The sequence below is a fragment of the Maylandia zebra genome, linkage group LG10, assembly GCF_041146795.1.
Source record: "Maylandia zebra isolate NMK-2024a linkage group LG10, Mzebra_GT3a, whole genome shotgun sequence".
In the NCBI taxonomy this organism is placed as follows: domain Eukaryota; kingdom Metazoa; phylum Chordata; class Actinopteri; order Cichliformes; family Cichlidae; genus Maylandia; species Maylandia zebra.
Genome location: NC_135176.1, coordinates 13,359,038 through 13,379,894, shown reverse-complemented (window position 1 = coordinate 13,379,894; position 20,857 = coordinate 13,359,038). Strand labels below are relative to the sequence as shown.

General features: G+C 41.0%; 1 protein-coding gene across 2 annotated transcripts; it reads right to left on the bottom strand.

Moving 5' to 3' along the window:
* Positions 1 to 251: 251 nt before the first annotated feature.
* abcg4a (ATP-binding cassette, sub-family G (WHITE), member 4a) lies at positions 252 to 20,811 on the bottom strand. 2 transcript variants are annotated; one of them, XM_004563938.4, is made up of 16 exons: positions 20,149 to 20,811; positions 17,676 to 17,913; positions 12,638 to 12,685; positions 12,164 to 12,281; positions 11,922 to 12,054; positions 11,788 to 11,838; positions 10,653 to 10,798; positions 10,439 to 10,562; positions 10,106 to 10,220; positions 9,882 to 10,021; positions 8,528 to 8,626; positions 8,241 to 8,409; positions 8,056 to 8,156; positions 7,811 to 7,969; positions 3,694 to 3,812; positions 252 to 3,565 (listed from the first exon to the last, which is right to left on the bottom strand). In XM_004563938.4, the coding sequence occupies exons 2-16, from the start codon at positions 17,902 to 17,904 to the stop codon at positions 3,340 to 3,342; spliced, it is 1,977 nt and encodes a 658-aa protein (XP_004563995.1). In that variant the 5' UTR covers positions 17,905 to 17,913; positions 20,149 to 20,811; the 3' UTR covers positions 252 to 3,339. The 2 variants fall into 2 exon arrangements, with proteins under 2 accessions (XP_004563995.1, XP_004563996.1); XM_004563939.4 differs by lacking the exon at positions 12,638 to 12,685.
* Between the last annotated feature and the right edge of the window lie 46 nt (positions 20,812 to 20,857).

Sequence of the window (20,857 nt, the reverse complement as noted above, 5' to 3'; positions counted from 1 at the left end):
AGGTTTTCGCATCAATACATGGCACGAAACAGCAGCCGAGCTACTACTGGGTTACCTAAATGCCTCTAATGTAAATTTAAAGCTAAACGAGTCTTGTGAAAATGCTCACGATGAGTGTACTCCTGAGCACTGGAAAGAATCACAAATAATTAAGTGTTTGCTACTCTTCAGTGTATAAATATGGTTATGGAAAAAGTATCAGCGATCAGTGTCCGATCAAATCATCTCACAAAGAAAGGGTAAAGGTTATAAATGATCTTTAATATAATCCTCGGAACAGCGTTCAGTATACAGAACTTGCATTTTTTTTTAAATCAGAAATTAAACTCTAAGCGGAAAATTAGATAAAACAACTACCTCTAATCCCATCACACATTTTTAATAAGAGTCCAAGCTTTCTGTAGGGATAGCCTGCATATTACTCTTTACCATGCGAGTGCACAATAAGCCCGGTGGCTTCTTATGAGCAAACGGATGAAGCTGTGAAATGATTTTGCAAAGTGATAAAGAGACTGCGCAAACAGTGTGACGTCACCATGCGTTCAAGTGATATTGCATCCTGCAATTTCACTTCCATAGCTACTTCATAACGCTTACACACATCTCACATCTTCCCACACCTCATTTATAATCAGCTAATCAGGGATTCTACCAGACAAACTGACTGTACTACAGACTTTGTTAATGTGTCCTCAGAGCACTTATTTTGGTCAGAAAATTAATGGTAATATTGGACACTGCATGCACATTATGGGGGAGAAGAAGGGAGACTTGTTTTCGTCTTTGGTACCACGGGCCTTAACATCTAAGCCCCAAACTCCCCCAGACTGTCCAGTTACTTGATGACTGTTTATTGGTTGGCGTTGGAGTTGCAGTTAAGTTTCTGCTTCCAATTTAGAGAAACTTAAAACACATATCATCTGTATTTGTAGGAAAATTGAGTTTAAACACCTTTTATTTCATTCCATGCATTTTTTCTATAATTATCCTGATATTAGAATAAATGTTATGATCCCGCTTTGGTCTTTGAGGTGACAATCTTTCTGACAATCCATTTCCCTACATTAGCTTTTGTCACTGAACACAAGCAACGAAAGCACTACAACGAAAAAATTTCAGCGTCACATTTCATGTAATTGGTCTCACAGAGTTGCCTTTGTGTGGTTATTGCACATAATAGAACCGGTAAGAAGAACATAAACCTTATAAACTGCAGGAGGTTTCATAAACATCACGATGTGAACTATTGCTATTAATCACAGCCATCTCTGTGCTGAACAGCGAAGCAGATTAGTGATTAGTGATCTGCTCTCCAATCCAGCTGCTTCCCAAAGAGACTGCGAACCTCTTTAGCTACATAATGACATATTTGGCTCTCTGTTCTGTATCCCTGCCTTCTTCCATCCAGGACGTCTCGTACATTCGCCTCTTTTCACTCCTGATCGTGTCATCTTTAATCCGCACTAGTGACGCACACGTGGCTCCAGATGTTCTAAAAGAAATGCTCAGTGCAGAGCGGAGGATTCGCATCTCCTCAAACGTGGCGGGACAGATATGTTTGGATGAGGAAATAAAACCACTGTCCCATACTCTAAAATTTAATATCTCATAAATTTCACTCCTAAGATGATCATGCAACATCCATGTGCCGTTTTCTTTCCCCCATTGCACTTTCAAGCAGCACTCGTCTTGTAGGTTTAAAAAAATAAAACTAAATACAAATAAATAAGAAAAAACAATAAAGATACACTGAAAAGTGCAAATGTACATTTGTTTACAGCATGACATACTCACTGTACAATCATTGGTTATATACTCACATTATTTGAAGTATTATAATAAGGATTACTAAGTAGCATAGTTGGAGTAAGAAATATTTCATAGCAAGTCTATTGGAAAATATTTGCATTGCCGTGTGACTAGGAGAGGCTCTTCTAAACATTGCCATGGTGATGTGTGTGTGTATGTCTGTAATGTACCTCTGCGTGTGTGTGTGTGTGTGTGTGTAAGAGAGAGAAATAGAGAGCCAGTATGTAGATATAAGGTGTAGTGTATGTGCAAACAAGGAAGCAGAGAAAACTCAAATCATTCTAGTTCAGAGGCACAAAAACCGCCCAGCCAGCATTTCAAGTATCTAACATTGTTTTGAACAACACGCATCTGTCAGACATCAGCAAAGCAGAGAGAAAGAGGAGGAAAGGAGGAGGGGACTTCCTTTTTCAGCTCAGGGAGGAGGCAGCTAAAGAGTCATACGAGTGGAAACAAGCATTTCAAAGAACTGTGTCAAAAGAGCGACACTGATTAGACAAACAACACTTTTTCTTCTTCTTCTTCTCCTTTTTTTTTGCTATTTTTTAGCCATAATATATTCTATTGCACTTCACCTAAAATGCTATTCTGTCTGCGATGAAGACGGCCCACTGCATCAGGCTGCAAACAGCTTACTCGCTTTCACGTGTCGCTCCCAATTCACTCAATGCTTCCCGAGTTGTGGCAGAAGCAAACACGTGCAGGAGCAAGTAAGGAGTCGTTAGGGCCGGATGCGGGGCGAATCCATGTCAGTCTTTGTATAAGACACATTGCTTAACATATTCACAAGCTCTTCATCCGAGGCAAAGTGTCCCATCACTGTGAGCGCTGGGGCAAAAGGCCTGCGAAAATGGTCTCCAGCGAGGAGAGTCATCCACTGGCAGTCGATTTCTGTTCCATAAAGACAAGTCGCCACGTCGTGCATTTTGGTAAGGACACCTGACAAGATTATCCTACAGGAGAGAGAGATGAGCCCCAAAAAAGGCTTCCACTTTTCTGTTGGCAATAACAGAGGATCTGACTTGAAATCACGTTTCAGGGTCATCTTGATGGCTGCTGTTCTTTGTGTCAATTAAGCAGATTCTGTTGTGGGCCTTGAAATACCTTTTAGGCACTGGATTAAGAAGCTCCAAGTTACAAACACTTTCCTGGAGTCACCAAAAAAAGTACATTTTCAAAATTCTCAGCTTAATGAAACATGCGATCTGCTTTTTTGGGGGGTGTTCTGTCCACTCATGGTGCCACTGAGCAATATTTTATTGTATTTATGAAAGGTGATGGTGACCATTACCTGGCATACAGTAACAGTGTGCAGGGAACAACAATTCACAGTTGAAACTTTTCATTTTCTTATCAGTAAACCTTTTCAATCTGTACCATACTGTACAGTTTGAGTAATGGTGCAGCACATACTCGATTGATTTTGAAATGTTGAAACTGAAAAAGAGAGAGGATAGGTTTTCTTACTATCTCACACTTCTGGGATATTCATGAGCATCCATATCCATCAGCACTGTGCCTCTGGACGTCTTAACGCTCTGACTTGACTTTGTAGCGCAGAACCAGGTAAGTGGCGAGTCTGAGGATCAGGAAGAAAACCCCCAGCACCATGAAGTCCACGTAAAGCTTTGCGTCCTCCACATCCAACAGCTGCAAGACCTCCTCTGGCTTTTGAAACTTACACACAGGGTCTGGACATTCAAGCTCAGACCGGTTCATCCCATAAATAGAGAGTATCACCCCCTCAAAGCCATACCTAAAAGTGGGTGATTAAAGAGAGTCAGTGTAGACAGTCAAACCACAGAAACCAATTACTAAAATGAGTTTAGAAAAAGCTTGATTTTCTATTCAACAGCCTTAGAAATTCATTGGTAGCTGACATACCTGACATAGGAAACATAAGAACTCCACTGTAGGTATTTGGGAATGGTGTCAAAATTGACAAAGAAGCCAGAGAAAAGGAGGACAGGTATGGCTGTGACTGGGCCCACAAATGTTGCCACCTGTGGAATGAATTAGCAGCAAAAATCATATGAAAAAGTTAATTTCTTACCTTGTAAGCAGACAAAAGAAAGTATTGTAGTATAGCATTTTAGATCATTATCATTATCCGCTGTTTGCTCACACTGGTCACTTTTTCTATAAAATGCACGCTTGGTGCATCCTTGATGATGCAGCTAAGGAACCTTGATTCAGTTCATCTGGAGACAGCATTTTTCAGTTAGAAGAACATTTATAACTCATCTAAGTGATTTCTTCCATCTCAGCTGACTGCACATTCTCCATATTAACAGTACAGCTGCACAACAATCAGAACCAGCACCACTACCTAACACAAGATCAGCTTCATGATTGTTAATATGCAAATTATCATAACCCTTGCTCAGTGGCCATATGTGCTGTTTACAGAGACTTGGGGAACCGCTGGGAAGCCACATCAAAGGTGGGATGTTGCAGTTTAGTTACCGTATACCTACGGAGTAGGGGGCACTCTTTCAGTGATGAGGATGAGGATCAGCCTAGACATGGAGGAGAGCTGGTTTGAGCAAACGGCCATATGTATAAAAGGAGAGCAACCATGTCTAGATCAAGGAGGGTACCTAAGAGTATCTTCACATTGCTGATTAACTGTCATTTTAATATGCATATTATCCATCCATGTTCTTTTTCCTTTTTTCTTGAGAAGAAGGGAGCGTCTGAAGCCAAGAGGTGGGCCACACCCTGAAGAAGCTACCAGTCTGTTGCAAGGCTGACACACAGATCATTCACACTCACATTTAAACCTATAGTCAATTTAAAATTGCAAGTTAACCTAACCTCACCAACTACATGTCTTTGGACTGTGGGAGGAAGCTGGAGTACCCGGAGAGAAGCCGTGCAGACTTGGGGAGAACATACAAAGACCACACAGAAAGGAGATTCAAACCCAGGACCTTGTTGCTGCAAACCACCATGCCACAACGCTCTCTGAATGTAATGTGCATATTAATGACCACAAACTGAGCTCATGGCTCATTGTTAGGCGATGCTGCTCGTTGTGATTGTTGTGCAGCTGCCTTGTTTATAAGGCTGGGAGATCTGCAGTCAGCTGAGACTGAAGATAACACAACGTCCGGATGAACTGAATCAACTTTCTGCAATATAAAATTTGTTCTGTTACATTGTGGAACTGTCATTATAAGTGCTGCTTTTTTCCCCATTGCATTGCATTACAGATTTTTGAGGACCTTATCATTCATTGTGGCAAACTACAAGTGGTAAGAAGACACTATGCCACTGCGAAGTCTGGGATACTTGTCAGCATCCACGTCAGTGCTGGATAACAAGTTATTTAAAAAATATAATAACCAAGTAATTGCATAACTTTAAAACATCAGCTAGACACCTTATCAAACTCTGTCAAGAAACCTTTATATAAATACACACAGTATCCACCATTCTGGGATGGCTGTTCGGCAAGATACTAATCACAAGTTGCTCTCTGATGCATCCATTGGACTGTGAATGTTTGACAGAAAGCACTTATGTAGAAAAAGCATTTTTAAAAAGTGAATTAGGTGAGTTGTATAAAGCACTGAGTGTCTCAGGCAGAGTAGATAAGTGTTATATAAGATCCAGTCCTTTTACCATTCTCTTTATTTACATGTTGCATACATGTTATGTTTTTTATTGAACAAATGTCAAAATAAAAACTGAAACAGTGTGGTTTATTAACCAACTATCTGCAGAAATGTATTAACAATGCATCCAGTGTAACTTTGCCTCACCAACAACAGAAGCCTTCACAGAAGGTCACAGTAACATCAAGCGTGCCTACAGAGCAACACCCCTCCCCCACCTAGGACAATCTGACCACCTCTATCTGCTCCTCATCCCTGCCTGCATTCCCCTCAGGAAATAAACCCCTCGAAGCACCCATGTCATTAAAACATGGCCAGATGATGCTCTGTTTTGATCTGAAAGACTGGTCAATCTTTGAACAGAAGGACCTGGAAACCTCCACTCAGTCTGTCCTTTTCTACATTAAATGCTGTGTAGAGAATGTGACATCCAGGTTTTTCCTAACTGAAAACCTTAGATAACGAGTGAAGTACAGGCTCTGTTCATGACTCATAACTCAGCCTTCAGGCTGAGGGACATTTCCCTGTTCTGCACTGCCAGCGCCAACCTGAGGAATGGCATTAAATGGGCCAAGGAGGCCTGCAGGAGGTGGATAGAGGGCTTCTTCACCACCACCAACACCCAGCAGTTGTGGAGAGGTATCCAAACTTTCAGTAACTACAAAGGACAGAGCCCCACAACCCCCGACAGCAGCCTCAAACTCACAGGGGAGCACAACACCTTCTTTGCTCAGCTTGAAACCACCCCTCCCCTGGGAAATTCTGAGGAAGAATAACGTGGACCAGAAGCTGCTGCTGGCCTTTTACCGCTCCTCGGTGGAGAGCGTGCTCTCATAGTGCCTGGGTGTTTGGTCCTTAGGAGCCACAACTGAGAATAGAAAGGCTGTGCAGAGGGTAATTAACACTGCCCAAAAAATCATTGGCTGCACTTTGCCACTCCTGGAGACCATTGCCAGATCCTCCTGTCTCAGGAACCAGAGCCATCACAGGTGACCCCTTGCACCCCGCCCACCACCGGTTTGACCCGCTGCCCTCTGGTTGGCACCTCAGGTCGATTAGGTCCTACACCTCCAGACTCATTAACAGCTTCTTTACTTTGCACTACCTCTGAGCACTTTGCAACTATTTTGTTCTCCATTGTATGCCTTTTATCTTATCTTGTATATATCTATCTTGACTTTCTGTTTTCTCCTGTTTGCAGTTTATTCCTACTGTCTACTATTTAGTGAGTGGAGAGGAGCACCTACAATTTCATTGTACATGTACAATGACAATAAAGGGCTATTCTATTCTATTCTATTCTATTCTATTCTATTCTATTCTATTCTATTCTATTCTATTCTAAAAACCCAACCCTCACACCTTCCACTTTTAAACAAAGCTATCATTCCTAAATGCAGACTTGCCAGAATAAACAAAGCCAGTTTACCAAAAACACAGAAAATTTCGTTAATAAAAATTTTGGATTGCAGGGATACTTTTTTGATAAAGGGTGACCACCTCCACCTACGTTAAACAATAAATGATTACAACACCTCATCTGACACACACAATCTCTTGTTGTGTGCTACATGTGAAAAAGTGCCATTTAATGCCAAGATGTTCGCAGCATTGTTCAGAGTAAATGTATGACTAAAACCACCCACTGTAGTAACAACTCTGCTGTGTGAGCCCGTTCGATTTATTTCAAACAGTAGAGACAGTCCAGCAGCGAAAAAAGCAAAATCTGACACACAAACATCTTTTTCTTTACTGAAATTCAGTCAGTGCACTACAGGCCCATTTTTACATATTCAAGCATTTATAATATAGCCCATAACTAAGGGTATAATTCCCCTGTAATTAAATGAAATTTCATTGTATTTTATTTGAAATTTCAATGTATTATATTTACCTACAAATACTTAGGCAGGGACACTAGAATAAGGAGGTAACAACTCCGGTTTTTACAGGAAACAAAGAAATAATTACATTTTAAGTAATTTTAAGTAATGTGTAAGTAATTTTAGATTGTGTATCAGTAGGTTTAAGTACTGCATAACTTCAGGTACCATACAGGAAAGAACAAATAATTACATTTTAAGTAATTTTAAGTTGTGCATAAGTTTGGGTTATTTTACAGAAAAGAAGACACAACTTACACTGTAAGCAACTTTAAATATTGTGTAATTTCTTGGTAATTTTGCAAAAAAAAAAAAAAGAAGCAATATTTCCCCATCTTAAATAGTACATGTACTTGTGTACTTTTGCTTATGTACTTTTTGGGGTGCACCAAGCTACTTATTATGAAGTAGCTTAACTTTGCCTCTATCATTATAAAACCACATGGGTGCATTTATTTTTTCTTGTACGTTGTTGGGAGAGAACACTCCATTACTTACCTGCAGAGATGTTGATGCAGCTCCTATAAGCAGACCCAGCGACTGCGCCACCAGCGCTGTGGATGTAGACAAGGCCATAAAGAGCAGGTAGCGACCCACCTCTGCAGGTTGTTCTGTCATCCAGTACACTATACTACAGTACATAATTGGACAAATCACCTGTGAAGCACATTTTTAATGCAATTAGTTTAAACTGTACTCCACGCATGCACAAAATACGAAGTGTTCAAAAAGCAAAACACTACCTGGAACGGTATGTCAGCCATGGTTTTGGCCAAGTAATAGGCCTTCAGGCTGTACCAGTAGTTAAGATGTTCTCTCACAAACACAGACATCTCTAGAGGAACTGTGGAACAACAGCGGCATTTAAAGACTTTCCACTTGTAACAGACAAACAACTTCCACTCTCTGCATAGAAGACAAGTCTTACAGGTTAGCACTGTGGGCATCAGGGCAGCAAACATGAGGAAAAGCATAGAGAAGAAGAGGAAGCCAGTGTTGTTGAAAACCTTGCTGGCATCATTTCCAATTTTGAGATAGAGCAGGCCAATGAGTACTCCAATGGACAGATGGGACATCACCCTAAGGTGGGTCAGCACCTTGAGAAAAAAAAGAAATAAAACTCAAAAGTCTGTAACTCATGACAAGAATAAAAACAAAGTTTAAGTGAATTTTAATTGATAAAATCTGGAGATATTTATAGAGTAAATACTATACCGTATCTCTGCATATTGTAATGAAGGTTCTTTTGAAGAGGATGCAAAACTGTGTGAATGTACTGGTGGCGAAGCTATGCTTCTCAAGTGTTCCTGTGTCCTGTGCAAAATTAGAAATAATAGAGTACTCATATCAGTTAAAATGATAACATGTAGCATTATTTCTTGGTGTATTTTAAACAAGAGTGTTTCTGTCTAGTGGCAGAGACACTTGCAGCTTACTTACTGTCTATAACTTGTTTTGTTTTACAAAAATGAAATTGAAAACTATGACGATAAGGATATCTCTATTCAACTCCACAGGGAAACATGTTCTCTCTAATTATTATTACTAGGAGGAGCAGTATCAGGATGCAGCAGCACCCAGGGGCCAGCTCTTCATGTAGGCCACTGCTTTGGTCAAGGGCACAGTGACAGCAGAATTAACCCAGTGTGCTTTCATGAAGAAACCAAAGTAAGCTCGAAGCGTGAGGAGTGGTCGCAAACTCCACACGGACCAGGTTCAAACTCAAAACTCCACTTCCTGTGCAGATCTAAGCTAAATCCACACTAGCTGTAGTTTTATTTAAAGGACAGATACAAAAGTGGTGTTTGTCTTCTGGCTCAATCAGAATCAGAAGGGTAATAAGTGCATAACAAAGAATAACAGAGAAAATCAATGACCTCACTGCGCTTAAAGGAAGCAGCAGGGCAAAACTGCAGTATGCATTAAACAGGAGTAACCGTAAAGCAGACAGCTGTGGGTGGTTTACAGTCACGGTTCTAGCATTTTTGCTGATGCTCTTATTAAGTTATTATATTATAGGGCTGAGAAAGACATAGTGAGAAGACAGCTTATAGAGACTAATGAGACGGATCAGTGGAGTAGGGATGAAAAAATTGTACCATTTAAAAGGTATTACTGTGAATAGGAAATAGGAAAGGTCTATTTTTTTATTTATTTTGTTGCCTCAATTTTTAGCTACTGATTATATTTTTTATTGGCTGTCATAGCAGCATTTTTAAGGTTCCCATTCAGCTGTGAGCAATTTGAGTATCTGTGGTGAAATACAACCCCAGTAAGTACAGCACTACTACTTTTTATAAAGGTATCGTTTATCATTTCTATTATATGGTGGCTTTGTAGTTTAGAAATATGTTGCCTGCATCTAATTGTTAATAGAAGTAGACAACAATAACGAACGTGGTTAATTCCAGGAAAACCAGAGACAACAAAAAGCAAGATTTGATCAATTTTCCTAATAAATGAACAATTCTTTAAAATGAGTAAAGTCTGGTACTTTCAGGGGTTTAATAATGTTAAATACCAGACACACAGGGTGTGTGTGATGTGTTAAAGCGCTGATATCACTTACACTGTGACACTGTGAGGGACAAGAGGAGTCAGTTTTGTCCCTCGAGTTCTTCTTGCCCTCCTCTGAGCACAGTCCGCCCTGGACTGCGTCAAACAGCACTGGGTTCAGGTCTCCGTACTCCCCCGATGCCACCTCAATGACTGGGAATAGAGAGGACAAGCTAATGAGAACGATGCATAACATATAAAAAGTTATGCATGGATATACACTTGTAATCAACTCACTGAAATCAGCTGGATTATGATATGTCGGGCAGTGGAGACCCAGGTTCTTCAGATAAGGGATGAGGTAAGGGACTGTGCCCTTGTATATGCACTGACCCTGACTGAGGATGTACAGCTGGTGAATAAGAACACATGTACAGAGTAATCAACATAGTTTTGAACACAATGGCTCCGTGAATAATGCATCGACAACTGACAAAACAACAGGGCCGGGTATCGACTGCCACACAGCTTCAGCTGCATGAAACAAACCCTGCAAGCATGTAGTGTCTAGGTCTGAGCTGCAGCTAATGGGTGGTGAGGCATGCCCAGGAGAAAGAGCACTCAAGTTACCTTATCAAACATCTCAAAGAGCTTGGCACTGGGCTGATGAATGGTACAGATGATTGTCCGTCCTCCCTGAGCCAAGGACTTCATGAGGGAAACGACCTGGAAGCAGGACGCGCTGTCCAGACCACTTGGATGGGACACGCAAAGAAAGATGCACTATTTAGACTGCATTTCAGCTGAAATCACACAGAGTTAATCCAGATGAGTGTTGTCCTACCTGGTGGGCTCATCAAAGAACATGACAGGTGGATTGTTAACCAGTTCCAGGGCAATGGCCAGTCTTTTACACTGGCCCCCAGAGAGAGAGATGGTACGTGTCTGAGCACACTCCTGAAGGCCCAGAGCGGTCAGGATCTCGTCCACCTTCAACCCAAACAAAGAGAAGTGTTGGAACGCCACGGCGCGCTTACTCAAAGCTAAAAATAGAGGTGTGCAATATGAAAGAGATTTAACTTCAAAGCCAAATATGGATGTATGCTGTGATGTGCAGCAGAAGGATTTCACTGCAGACAAGACAGTGGTCATCAACTGCAGCTGCACATCAGCATACAGTGTTTTGCTGCCTTCAGTGTTGTTTGATGTGGATCAGGCAAGTATTCTGGCTCCAATGTGATAATGTGGCTTGGGTTAGCTGTGATAATATAAAGCAGGGATGTCAAACCGATTTTGCATCACGGGCCACAGCCCACTTTAATGTTACTTTGGCCAGACCAGTTAAACCCACCTTTCTGTCACTGTACAGAAGAAGCAGAAAATTTCTTTTTAAAAATATTTTACTGAAAATAAAAATCTATAGTAGGTAACTGTTTATCTATTACTTAATTACTTAATTATTTGTAATTTGAACAAGGGTGGGAAGTCATTATTTGTAAGAAAAGCTGTCAAACTTATGAAATACAATTAAAAGTCCAAAATTTATGCCTTCCTTAACATTTTCCAAAGCAGTCCAGGGGGCCGGACAGGAGTTTTTGTTTGGACGATTCTGGTCCCTGGACCTTACCTTTGGCACCCCTGCTATAGGTCATTGATTTCCATTATATCAGGCAACTATTAGGTTGACCTCCTCTGTCTTGTCTGTGCCCTGCTTCTCTAAATAGCATAATATAAATTCTTATTAGACAACTGTTTCAGGTTAAAGTGGTGACTTAAAAGTCCCCCAAAATTAAAATGATCAAAAAGTAAGACTCCTCATTTTTTTTGCAGTTTTACCCCAAATTACCTCAGAAACATTTGTATTAATGGCAAGCAAAACTCTCTGCAGCTAGACACATTTCTATTCATTTCCACACCCCTAACATCAGCAACCGCTTCTGCACGTAATGCAGAAATACCATCAGTAAGTTCAGACTTACAAGCTCCTTTTTGACCTGCATGCTCTCATTCAGTTTCAGATTGGCGGAAACCTGAAAGACAGACAGAACTCAGCTGTCATTGCTGAACTAGGATTCAATGAGAAGTTAAGATTTTACTTTTTTAATGACCTCACCATCATGGCCTCCCTCGCAGTGAGGTGTGGCAGCAGCATATCATCTTGCATGATGTAGCAGGACATTTTCCTGAAAGTCCTCAAATCCCTCGGTCGGCCGTTCACCAGGATTGTACCTTTCATGCCGGTCTCCCTGTTTTTAAACACAGTACCAGCTTCTGAGCATGAGAGAGACCTCTTCATGTGCATATCATTCAATCTTCCATTTCCACATCTGCAATAACTCCAAGTGCAGGGCTCACCTGTACCCCGCCAAAATATTCATCAGTGTGGACTTTCCGGCTCCAGAAGGCCCCATGATACCAATCAGCTCTCTGCTGTTAAATCTTCCTGACAGACACTTCAGGAGGGCTTTATAACCTGACAACAACAAAAAAAAGCTGAGTTATTTATAATCATGTGATTAATTTCACCAGTTATTCTTATAAGCATTACTTCAAAGTTAACACTCATGGTTTTAGGCCAAATGTTATAAGGTCTAATGTGAGCGTTTCTTCCTTTGGATTCAAATTGAACTCTTTCACTTATTCATTTAATCTTTTATTTATTCATTTTTTTAATGTGGCCCTGAAATGATACGGAAAGACGATGAGAACGAGAAGTACAAGAACTGTGTGGAAAAAAAAGAGTAACGATGGAAAAATAAAACTGAATGCTCCTGATCTGATAAACAGCTCGTTCAAAGTGTTTAGAGCGGGAGTACTGCACTTTATTACCTTTGCCAACGAGGTTGTGTTTTTCACAGCGTTCACGTGTCAGTTTGTCTGTAAACAAAGTTTTGATTAAATTCTGATAAAACTTTGTAGGAGTGCAGAGTAGGGTGATATTAACAGCCCATTAAAAACTGGCTTACATCCACCAAGTCTTCAAGGTCAACTTAAAGATTTATTGGTTAAAAAAAAAAAAAAAACTTTTAAAAGTAGCCTAAAAAGTATTAAATATGCCACATTTGACCTCTGACCTCAATAGATTGAGCTGAAGGTCAAAGTGATAATAATGCTATATAGTTATATATAGCTTTATATGTTTCTTCCTGACATTATTTGTACTGACAACATATAGGCATATAAGGAATAACACATTGGGATTCTAGCTATCATGTTACTTTCGACCTCTGACCTCTTCAAAGTCAAATAAGGTCAAACTTTCATAAAATGTCTTCATCTTTAAAACTACGCTTACATTTCTGCTGCCTTTATTTGTATTGGCAATATTTAGGAAATGACACTAAATATCGCATTATAGTTTGCATCCAAATATCATGTCACATTTGACCTCTGACCTCACGTTTACGTGTCACATCTGCCTTTCTTTCAAACTGACCCCAAATACATTATATCTTTAAAGAAAGTGTTAAGAGACAGAGGATGAGCTGCTTAGTTCATTAGAAATACACTGCGATATAAAATATAATCAGCTCAAGTTATTCATGTCCAGTTATTGACAAATAACTTACTTTATTTAGTAGTAATTCACTTGGAATGCATGTTCACATTTACTGTATCGTCAAAAATAAAAATAACTATGTCAAGTAGTTTCAACAGGACACTTTCCATTTAGTTTAATGCACTACACAAAACAAAAAGAATATTTATGAAATATAACAATGTAACATTGTTCCCCTATAGCTGGCTTTGTGGAGGTCTGCGCTCCTCTTGTTGAATGTATGTGTTACCACCCTCAGGCTTTACAACAGACAAAAGCATGAAATGAACTCTTATATCCTGTGTTGGAATGTAAAGTGCTACGACCCATCCGCTTGGTCATTTTTAAACTACTTGTTAAAAAAAAACTTTTCAGCCTCCCGACAGTGTAACAGTGAAACAGGCAGTTTTGTGTCTCATGTTGGAACGGACTCAGTTCACTGATTTTAGAAGAGCTTCAACAGACGGTTATGCAGGTAGAAAGCCTATTTTCACTCCACCACTTAAAGTCCCAGACGATAAATACCACTTTTAAGCAGAACTAAGAGTCCTGTCAGTCACAGTGCAGAGGTATTGGCCATGGCATCCCCACCACCCAGCAAAGGGAGTCTTATTGTAAATTAGAGATGCACTTGCTGTTAGAAGTGACTTCTTAAGTGAAGTTGGCATACAGAATGAAGCTTGAACTGCAGTTAGAGGGGGCTAGGGTTCGGGCGCGAGACAAAGGAAACCAAGTTTATTTGTTTAGCACAAAGACAGTTTCAACTGCTCTGTGTAATGCGTTAAAATGCTTAAAAGAAAGATGAACAATAAAAGGCTAATTCAAGAAAAGAAAACCTTTAAATGCAAAAGATATGAAAACAAAATGTTCCAAAAGATTAAGCACAAAATTAAAAAATACCAAAAACTGAAAACTCATAAATATTACTCATAAGCGGGAAAGAAAAAAGAAATTTAGCTTAGTTTTAAAAAAACACTATAGTTCAGACATATCCAGGCTCTCAGAGTCTCTGAGACCTGCAGGGGGTTTGGAGTGTGCATATTAAAGCAGTAATCTAAGATGATGATGCCCTCACTAGCACCAACAGATGAACCACAGTCATTACTCCCATGCAGCGGTTTTAACAAACGGTTGCTTTGGTGTGGCTTGCAAATGAAGATGACTCCAGTTTTAATGATGAACTTCTCTAACCTTTGCAGTTCTCCAGGCACAATGGGAACAGCAAAAACAACCAGCTTAAGAGCTGACAGAAAACCTGAAATCTTTTTGAAATCGAATGTCAAAAGGAGCTTTAAGTACCCTGGCTTTTGACGCATGTCTCCCTCGCCTTACCCATTTCTCCAGTGTCCGTATGGACACATTTTCCTGTCTCGAGCTGTGTAATTAGGGTCTCAGCAGCACAGCTGCCAGCCTTCTGAGTTAAATAGCCTAAAAGTAGTGCCCCCTCCTCCTTTCAGTGCTATAACATCAGACAGCCTCCACTCAGACAGCAGAGCTGCTTGCTGCCAGAGAAGCAGTGATGCCATGGCATGTGGTGCATACTGATGATCTAACCTGATGCTACAAGCCGTGGACGATAATGGCCTTATCTGTGTGGGTCTGCAGGGACATAACCCAGTGCCATGAGAGCCATAGATTATGTGGCTCACCTCACTGTTCCCTGCTCTATTCAGTGAGTGACTAAAGCCTGATCTCATGGACAAAGTCAAAGAAGGGGAATAGCATCAGGTGTGGTCATCACATGTCTAAAGTGAAAGAAAATTATTAGATCTTTCCCAACAAACCTTCTTCTTTTTTCCCTTCACACTTGGAGTTTACTGTTTGTTCACTGGTATCTATTTCATCTAATTTCATTCTATCCTTAAAGGAAGTGTCTGCTAAAATACTACCTGGTTGGGGGGAAAAAACACAATCCATCACAACAGACTGAAAAAAGAAAGAATACTTCACCGCTTTGCACGTCTACAACATTTTTATACATTTGATGCACAAAAATGATTTCTTTAAAAAAGCAGCAAAACCAGAGACACAACCCTTTTTTTGCATGCATTCCTCTTCTCTGTCAAAACCCGATGTCTAGGCTGTCCTCCACACAGCTGACACTTCAGTCAGAGACGTGGGTGTGCTATAGGCTACTGGTGAGAGCCAATGCATCATGGAGCCACGGGCCTCAATAAGAGATGAAGAGCGAGTGATAGAAGTGTAAGTTCTTTCTCACTTCACAGCCTCATTTTCAGCCTGGCTGTTTAACGGAAGAAACAGCTCTGTTAAACTGAAGGGATCAGAATATTTAATAGATAATATCCAGCCTTCGTACGGCAAACAAACAGAGTGGCTCCCAGTTTACCTTCATTTGATCATGCAGACGTCATGTAGAGATTTTATTTTCATATTTGATCAATGCTAATGAAAATTATCCATAATCTTTCTGCAAGACAATGTCAGTGATGAAGCAGGATGCATGATTTCCATCACAGAGTCTCAGAACTGAGCATCTATGCTCCATTTTGAGCATGAACCACTCCTTTTACAGATTTGAGATTAGCCCTAAAAGGATAATGGTACGGGAAGTGCAGCATTCAATGAATAAGCTGCAAATATAACAAAAAAATAAATAAAAGCAACCCTCCTTTGTCTACTAACCAGATGATCAGTGCAGGTGCAATGAGCAACTCACAGTAAATCGCCTGGGGGCATGTAAACATTTCCCACTCTCCCTTCCTCCCTCCCTCCCCTTTTAAGTATGAGCTAGTGTTTCACCAGTTATCTCCCTCGGGAGGAAAATATCCTCAACATGAAAGCGGGTCACAGTAGCTTCATCCTAGCAGCGATAAATAACTGGCCTCACGACAAAAGGGCCCACAATAACAATAACACAGACAGAGGACGGCTCATGCATTACCTTCCTCCACTGACTTACAGTAAACAGAAACTACGTTCACTGCATTACAAGTTCTTCTGCTTCCTGCTCATCACAGAGATTTTCAGAGGTGACTCACAAGCAGTGTGTCGCTAACCAAAAGACTTAAACACATTAAATACAAATGACGTCACTTGCTCACGGCTCGTCCTCTTTGCTGTCCTACAATGTGTAATTCAGTGGGAATTATATAAAAACGTGTGTGTTTTACTTGATATAAACGCACACAGCAGATCAGCAGTTCTAAGCTCTGTGCTGTTACACTGTCTTTGCAGCTTTGATCAGAGAGGAGCAGCTCTGAGCTTAGCTGGGTAAATGAGGCACAAACACAGACAAGCCCCTCAGAATAAACTCCAGCACAGGTGAAATTAGAAAGTTAGGTGTGGCTTGCTGGTTAAAACAAATGGGCAGGATGGGCCCAGTATGAGGCGTGATCGGAGGTTCAGCGAGTTTGGACAGAGGGTAAAATGACAAGGAGAACCTCTTTATGAATGGAGCCACTTAATTTGCAAAAGCTGATGGAGAAACACTTTCTGTTCACACATCATCAGGCTGATGAGCTGAGGCAGGCACCCCGATGAGAAAACAGAAGCAAACCAGGGGCTGATTTTAATAAACTAGCCTCCAAAAAACATGGGCTTCAATGGACAAAGCAACGCTGGATTATTGATCCAAGCTAGAGGTACCCTCGCTGTTCCTCTTCGCTCCTTGTTGATACTCTCCACGAATTCAGGTTTCACAATACTCCTCTGCCAGGCTTTCATAATGCGCATCAATATTACAAAAGACTGAAAATAGCACAACCTGCAATGCATCATGTAGAGGCTTTCCTAGGGTAACATGTGCCTAGTGTAAATAAAGGATTCCTCTGAAGCACCCTTTATCCTCACATTCCCCCATCCTTTTGAGCATATAGAGCATTAAAAAAAGCAGCTAAACCGAACAGTTTGCGGAGGGTGGTTTATTTGACGAGTCGACTGAAGGCTGGAGGCTCATCAGCAACAAGGGCGTTGAGTTTAAGCGCTGTTTGTATTTCACAAGCTCAAGCTCAACAGCTCAATCATGGGCTTGACTCGCCATCGCCACAAAAGAGACGCAAGCAGCGTGCCAACCTGCAAGTGTAAATTATTTACTATGTCTAAACTGTGCTGAGCGCAGCAAAGCTTGCAGGCACACTGGCTGCTACAACATGGTGGAGGTCTGTGAGTGTGAGTGTGTGTGTGTGTAGTGGGCTGGGATATATGTGGCAGAATAATGGAGAAAGGTAACAGAAAATAACAACAACAAGAAAAAATTGTTTTTCTTAAATGTCACAAAGGCTTTTAAAGGCCTCCTCGTATTGATCGCCATTGGTAATGTTTGCTTGCTCATCCATCATGGTTACTGTGTGAATTAAGCATTGCCCGTACCTCTCCTCCTCCACCACGGACCCTCCCGGATGGTGTACGAAAGCTCATTGAACTCCAGGTCCACAGCGGAGCGGCGTGGGAGGTGGGAGAAGCGTTGGGCCTCAGTGATGTGGTTCTCCACTTTCTTCAGGTGGGTGAGCAGCGGCGCCTCCTGAGGCGCTCCGCCATGAAGTTTGGTCTCCTCCATGGGGATGCTGACCGAGCCCTGCTCGATCGTCTTCTCAGCCATGCTGAAAGGCTACAGGGGAGGGCGAGAGGGAGACGTGTCAGTCTCTGCTTCAAAAGCAATGGCGTCTCGTATCTCTGGTTTTATACAGGTTATGAAGTGTAGCTCCCCTGATAAATGAACCAAAGCAAGCTTCGTTAATCACAAAGTATAGCTGACAGAGATAGTTTTTGTGTCACGTGCTAGATGTAGTTAGAAATAAAAGACACCATAATAAACCAGATTAATTCAAACTTTAGCCGGTAAACGGCACTATGCACGCAGCAGCTCTAATTCATTTGAAGTATTTCTACATAGTGAACAAACTGATAGACTTTTGTAGGCTCAGCAGAGGTGAGTGCGTAAGGGTGTGTTCCAGGAATGGTTTTAGTTTAACTGGAGACATCATCCTAAAACTAGGTGCCGGACATGATCTGATTACAGTTTATTCTATGGACTGGCTGTTTTAAGGGAATGAGATTCAGAGCGTGAGGAGCTGGGATCTGGTTTCAGTCCTGCAGCACACTTGCAGTTCTGCTGATTCACACAAATTCACCCCGAGTCAAAGCAGCCTGTTGGAAGTGTAAACAAAATTATAACACAGTTATTTCATTAATCATTAATGATAGTCAATAGGTTTTGACACACATAAATTACTATTAGAACTAAGTTTAATTAACTCGGGGGATAACGGGCCTAATTCAGACAGCTTAAGGAATTAATTGAGTGGCCTGGTTTTGACCAGTACGAGTTTTTTTTATTAAGAACCTTTAAATGAACTACGTGGATGTTACACATCAACATAAACATATTAAAGTACTATTGTGTGAGTGAATGATGTAGGCCCAAAGTCCTGACTCTAAGTAACTTGATCACATGTAATGTTATTACATAAGTACAAAAACTTAAATTGGAATCTGGGCAAATGAAATTTACTTGATTCATGTTACACCAAACATATTGGTGCATTGATGAAAAAATGGTATAGATGCATTTGATCAATAATGTCTGTGTTTAAGCAGCAGGCTTATATCAAATTTTGTGTGATATTGTCCAAAATTGTTGAACTTGCTTACTGGCATGTCCTTCATAGTAATGTGGAGACTACTATCTGTATGTTCACAGATTGCTCTGACTTAGTGGGTCGTATGTATATTTAACAAGCTACTATTTACATACTATTTATACTATTTATAATCATCTTTCTTATAATATAAAAGTCTTGTATGTGTCTAATTTTAAGAGAACAAAACTAATGCATAAAATTACAAAATTACATCCAAATAATTTTGAAAAAGAAAAACCTAGTTATGCAAGTCTGAAATGACCATAATAATAATATAATAACAGTAATAATAATAATAATAATATGATTATGTCTTTAGGACAGTTTTAGCCATTGTGGACAGATACAAATAAACAGGATATTGCAATGCATGCAATATACACATACACAAACCACGCCAGATCATCCACTTAGCCATGTCCAAGTGTGATCATTGCAGGTACCACTGACGATTATTACACGACACCAATCAGATCACATATACTACTGAAATTTGGGATGGATGTAAAAGTATATCAGAAAACATTTGTGGGATGCGTATTTGCAAATCCAAACTGTTTAAGCGATTACTGTAAAGGCTACAAACGTCTGCTGCTGTCATGCAAGCCTTGCAGTGCTTGCAGTAGTACTCTGAGTCAGTGTCTGCCACTGATGACCTACTGTATGTGTAATAAAATATCCTCAGATAAAGGAGGGCCAGTGATGAAGATTGACCAAGGCTTCTATTGATCATCCTCCCATTAGTGACTTTCCATTACAAGCCTGCATATAAGCGTTGTAAAACCCTGACAGACTTTAATGGCCTCTCAGTCAGAGGAAGGCCTCAGTGTTTCACCATGTGCGGCCCTAAAGACAGGACACATGAGCTCAGACAGCCATAGAAGAAGTCTCCTATACAGGGGGATGAAATATGGTTATCACTATAATGTATAGCAGTGCAATATGCACTGATTCTGCGCCCTGCAGAGACTTGCCATTGGTGGTGAGGGATGCTCACATCTCTCCAAAAAGCACCTGTTAACAGTAAAAAGGCGAAAGCCAGATACAGTATTTAGCAGAAGTGACTTTTTTAAGTAGATGAGTCATACATTAGTATGATCTGAGGACATCCTTGCAGTAAAAGTGGCTTCACCGGTCATTTCTAAATATGCAGTGTGTTTCATTACACATGCACGCGCATACACGAAAAACATTTCACATACTTGTGTTGAAATGACCAGGTGAGCAGCTCAGCCCTGGTTTCCCTCCGGGTGAGAGCAACAGTGCTCAATTGATCCCTTCAGGCAAAATAGCCCAGTCCTTCCACATCAGAAGGTCTCCCAAATAGTCCCAGCCCAGCAAAAAAATTCAAAAAATAAAAAATAAATAATAAAAATAAATAAATGAAGATGATCACTACGAGCCACAGTCAAGCAAAAAATCAGCGGGGTAGTGAAGGACCGAGCTGTGTTCCCCTTATCAATATCACTCGGGGTGCGGCGCACATCATCCCGCATCAACTACAGCAATCCCTGAGATTAAGATCATGTCCGGCCTCAGACTATGACTGCATCCCGGAGAATCGTCAGGGGAGCGGGAAGACTGTCATGTTTTCCCTCGCTGAGATTGTTCCTTTCATGAAATCCGTCCGTCCCGAACTCGCATCCAAACGGCCTGTACTCACACACATCCCCCGCAGCGGTGTGGACGCCAATCCTCAGTCGGTGACATCTGGAATCACACACACAGACACACACACTAAACCAAGCAAACAGCGCTGCAGATGCTTCAGCAGCATCAGCTGCAGCCCGACAGAGCAGCCGCCGTTATCCTCTCGCCGGTTAGTGCGTCTGTGTGGTGCGCACGCCGGTCTGGGATGCAGGGCGTTGCTGGCAAGATGCTAGTGGAGGAAACAGTGTTTTGTTTTTTTGA

Coding starts and splice junctions, on each gene's coding strand:
- abcg4a (XM_004563938.4), bottom strand. CDS start 17,904: ATGGCTGAGAAGACGATCGAGCAGGGCTCGGTCAGCATCCCCATGGAG. Junction 12,282..12,637: donor ACACAACCTCGTTGGCAAAG/GTAATAAAGTGC, acceptor TGTTGTTGTCAG/GTTATAAAGCCCTCCTGAAG. Junction 11,839..11,921: donor CTGCGAGGGAGGCCATGATG/GTGAGGTCATTA, acceptor TCTGTCTTTCAG/GTTTCCGCCAATCTGAAACT.